This window comes from Fragaria vesca, linkage group LG6 (assembly GCF_000184155.1).
Source record: "Fragaria vesca subsp. vesca linkage group LG6, FraVesHawaii_1.0, whole genome shotgun sequence".
Classification (NCBI taxonomy): Eukaryota; Viridiplantae; Streptophyta; class Magnoliopsida; order Rosales; family Rosaceae; genus Fragaria; species Fragaria vesca.
Window position 1 is genome coordinate 24,783,411 of NC_020496.1, and position 2,083 is coordinate 24,785,493.

At 38.3% G+C, this 2,083-nt stretch overlaps 1 protein-coding gene across 1 annotated transcript in view; it reads left to right on the forward strand.

The window, feature by feature from the left end:
* Positions 1-493: 493 nt before the first annotated feature.
* LOC101305778 (nucleolysin TIAR-like) overlaps positions 494-2,083 on the forward strand; it is a 5,044-nt gene continuing 3,454 nt past the window's right edge. Inside the window, exons 1-3 of the mRNA XM_004303664.1 lie at positions 494-762; positions 1,488-1,549; positions 1,931-2,033. Of these exons, the coding sequence (XP_004303712.1) occupies positions 655-762; positions 1,488-1,549; positions 1,931-2,033 (273 nt within the window). The 5' untranslated portion in view covers positions 494-654. The remainder of the gene's footprint in view (positions 763-1,487; positions 1,550-1,930; positions 2,034-2,083) is intronic.

The following is a 2,083-nucleotide window of genomic DNA, read 5'->3' on the forward strand; positions in this document are numbered from 1 at the left end:
CATGGTAGTTTCTTTTAGGTGGCTTTCGGGCTATCTAGTATGGCTTTATTCTCTCGGATCATGTTGTAATTACCATTTTTTGGTTTGATATAAAAGGCTTCACGTCTATGTTTTAAAAAAGAAAAAAAAACAACGAAATCGCTATGACGACTTTTGAGATTTTTTTTGTAACAAACCATGAGAATCTGCAATATGAGCATGCAAGAGATCGTTAGACCAAGCACATCTTATGATCGTCATTCCTGATAATTGTTAAGGAGATCGGAGATGCATACACAAGTCCTAGTTGGGAGTTGAGAAAGGCCAACCAAAAATCACAACATAATTAATGATTCAATTGGAGTTTGAGATCTGCCTAATTGAAACAAGACCTCTGGAGACATTTTTCACCTCATCATTGGTCCGTATCAAAACGCAAAATCACCCGCACGGTGGTTTTAGCATTTTTATCCCATCCGATAAATAAATAAAAACTTAATATAAAAACCCCGAATAGCCATTAATGATCTCTCTCTCTTCCTTCTCTCTCTCTCTCTCTGTGTCAGAGGCCTTTCTCTTCTCTCTCGCGCTCTCTGGTTTTGTTGAGGCCTTTGCTCGAACCCTAGCTAGCCCTTCCGATTTCTCGGCAAATAATCGGGGAAAATCGCCGAGGAAATGCAGCACCAGAGGCTGAAGCAGCAGCAGCAACAGCAAGCTCTGATGCAACAGGCTCTTCTTCAGCAGCATTCTCTCTACCACCCTGGCCTCCTTGCTCCGCCTCAGGTTCCCACCTCCGATTCCACTTTCCTTCTCAATTTCTGATCTTTTGAGCTTCGATTGTGTTTCTCTCTGTTTGTGATTGGAATTCGGGAAGCTAGGGTTAAAGTGTTGTTTTTTGGATGGTTTTGGTTTGATTGTTTAATTGGTGATCAGAATTGGGGTTTGATTTTTGAATTTTGGTTTAAAGTTTGGTTCTTTGAGCTGAATTGAGCTCGATGTTTGGGTATTCCGTGATTCAATGTTTGGAAAGTTCAATACTTTAGCATTGTGACTTAATTTCTCGATTAATTTCTTGCCATTTCGAGAATATAGAGGCATTGTTGGCATCCTGTAATGCTTTGTCATCATTATGTTGGGGTGATGTAATGGGAGGAATTAGATATGAGTTTTTGCTCAACTTTTTTGTGGTTTAATGGATTGGTTCCAACTTCCAAGTGTGTTGGTGCTTGTGGTTTTTTAGCGTCCTAAGTGTTGCCCTCTTTAGCTCAACTTTAGTTTTTGCCTAGAAGTTTACTTTTGTTCATGTTGTTGAAGCACTAGTGTTTTAATTTGTACTTGATAGGTATCCACTAGTACGCACTAAGACTGATTCTACGTTTAGGTTGGCATACCTGGTTTGGTTGATAAAGAAGTAGGATTTTGATTTATTATGATATAGGTTTCTTTTATTTTGCTTCCACTTATAGGTTTCTTTATTTTCTTTTCTTTTTACATTTTCATTTTTGCAGATAGAGCCAATCCCAAGTGGAAATCTGCCTCCTGGTTTTGATCCAAGTACTTGCCGCAGTGTGTGAGTGTTTGTCTAGACATTTTTTTCCTTTTCTTTTTTGTTCCACCTCCATGCTTAAGTGAGTGTCATGTTACTCCTTAGTTTCCTTACCCATAGATTTATATAGAATACAATTTTTGTTTTATTTTGTTCAATTTTCTCTTTCATTTGCCTCACTTTCTTCTGAAAATAGTCCAAATGATGTCAACTTCCAGATATGAGAATTACTAATTCCAGTTTTATTCTACCCTTTCATGTCAAAAGATTGTTAGTGTGTGTTGACTTCATGCATTGTTTTGTGTCTTTCCTGGTCGAGAGTTTATAGTGTTTCTTATGGAGTTATTTTTCCTTTCTTCTCTTCTGTCCTTAATAATTCCATTCCTTTCTTTTGAAAAATTTCAGGTATGTTGGTAATATCCATACCCAGGTGACAGAACCACTTCTTCAAGAGGTCTTTGCAAGTACAGGTGCTGTTGAAAGCTGTAAACTTATAAGAAAGGAAAAGGTAAGCTTGCAATCCTCCGCATTCCCTCCAAACACCCCCCTCCCCCCCCC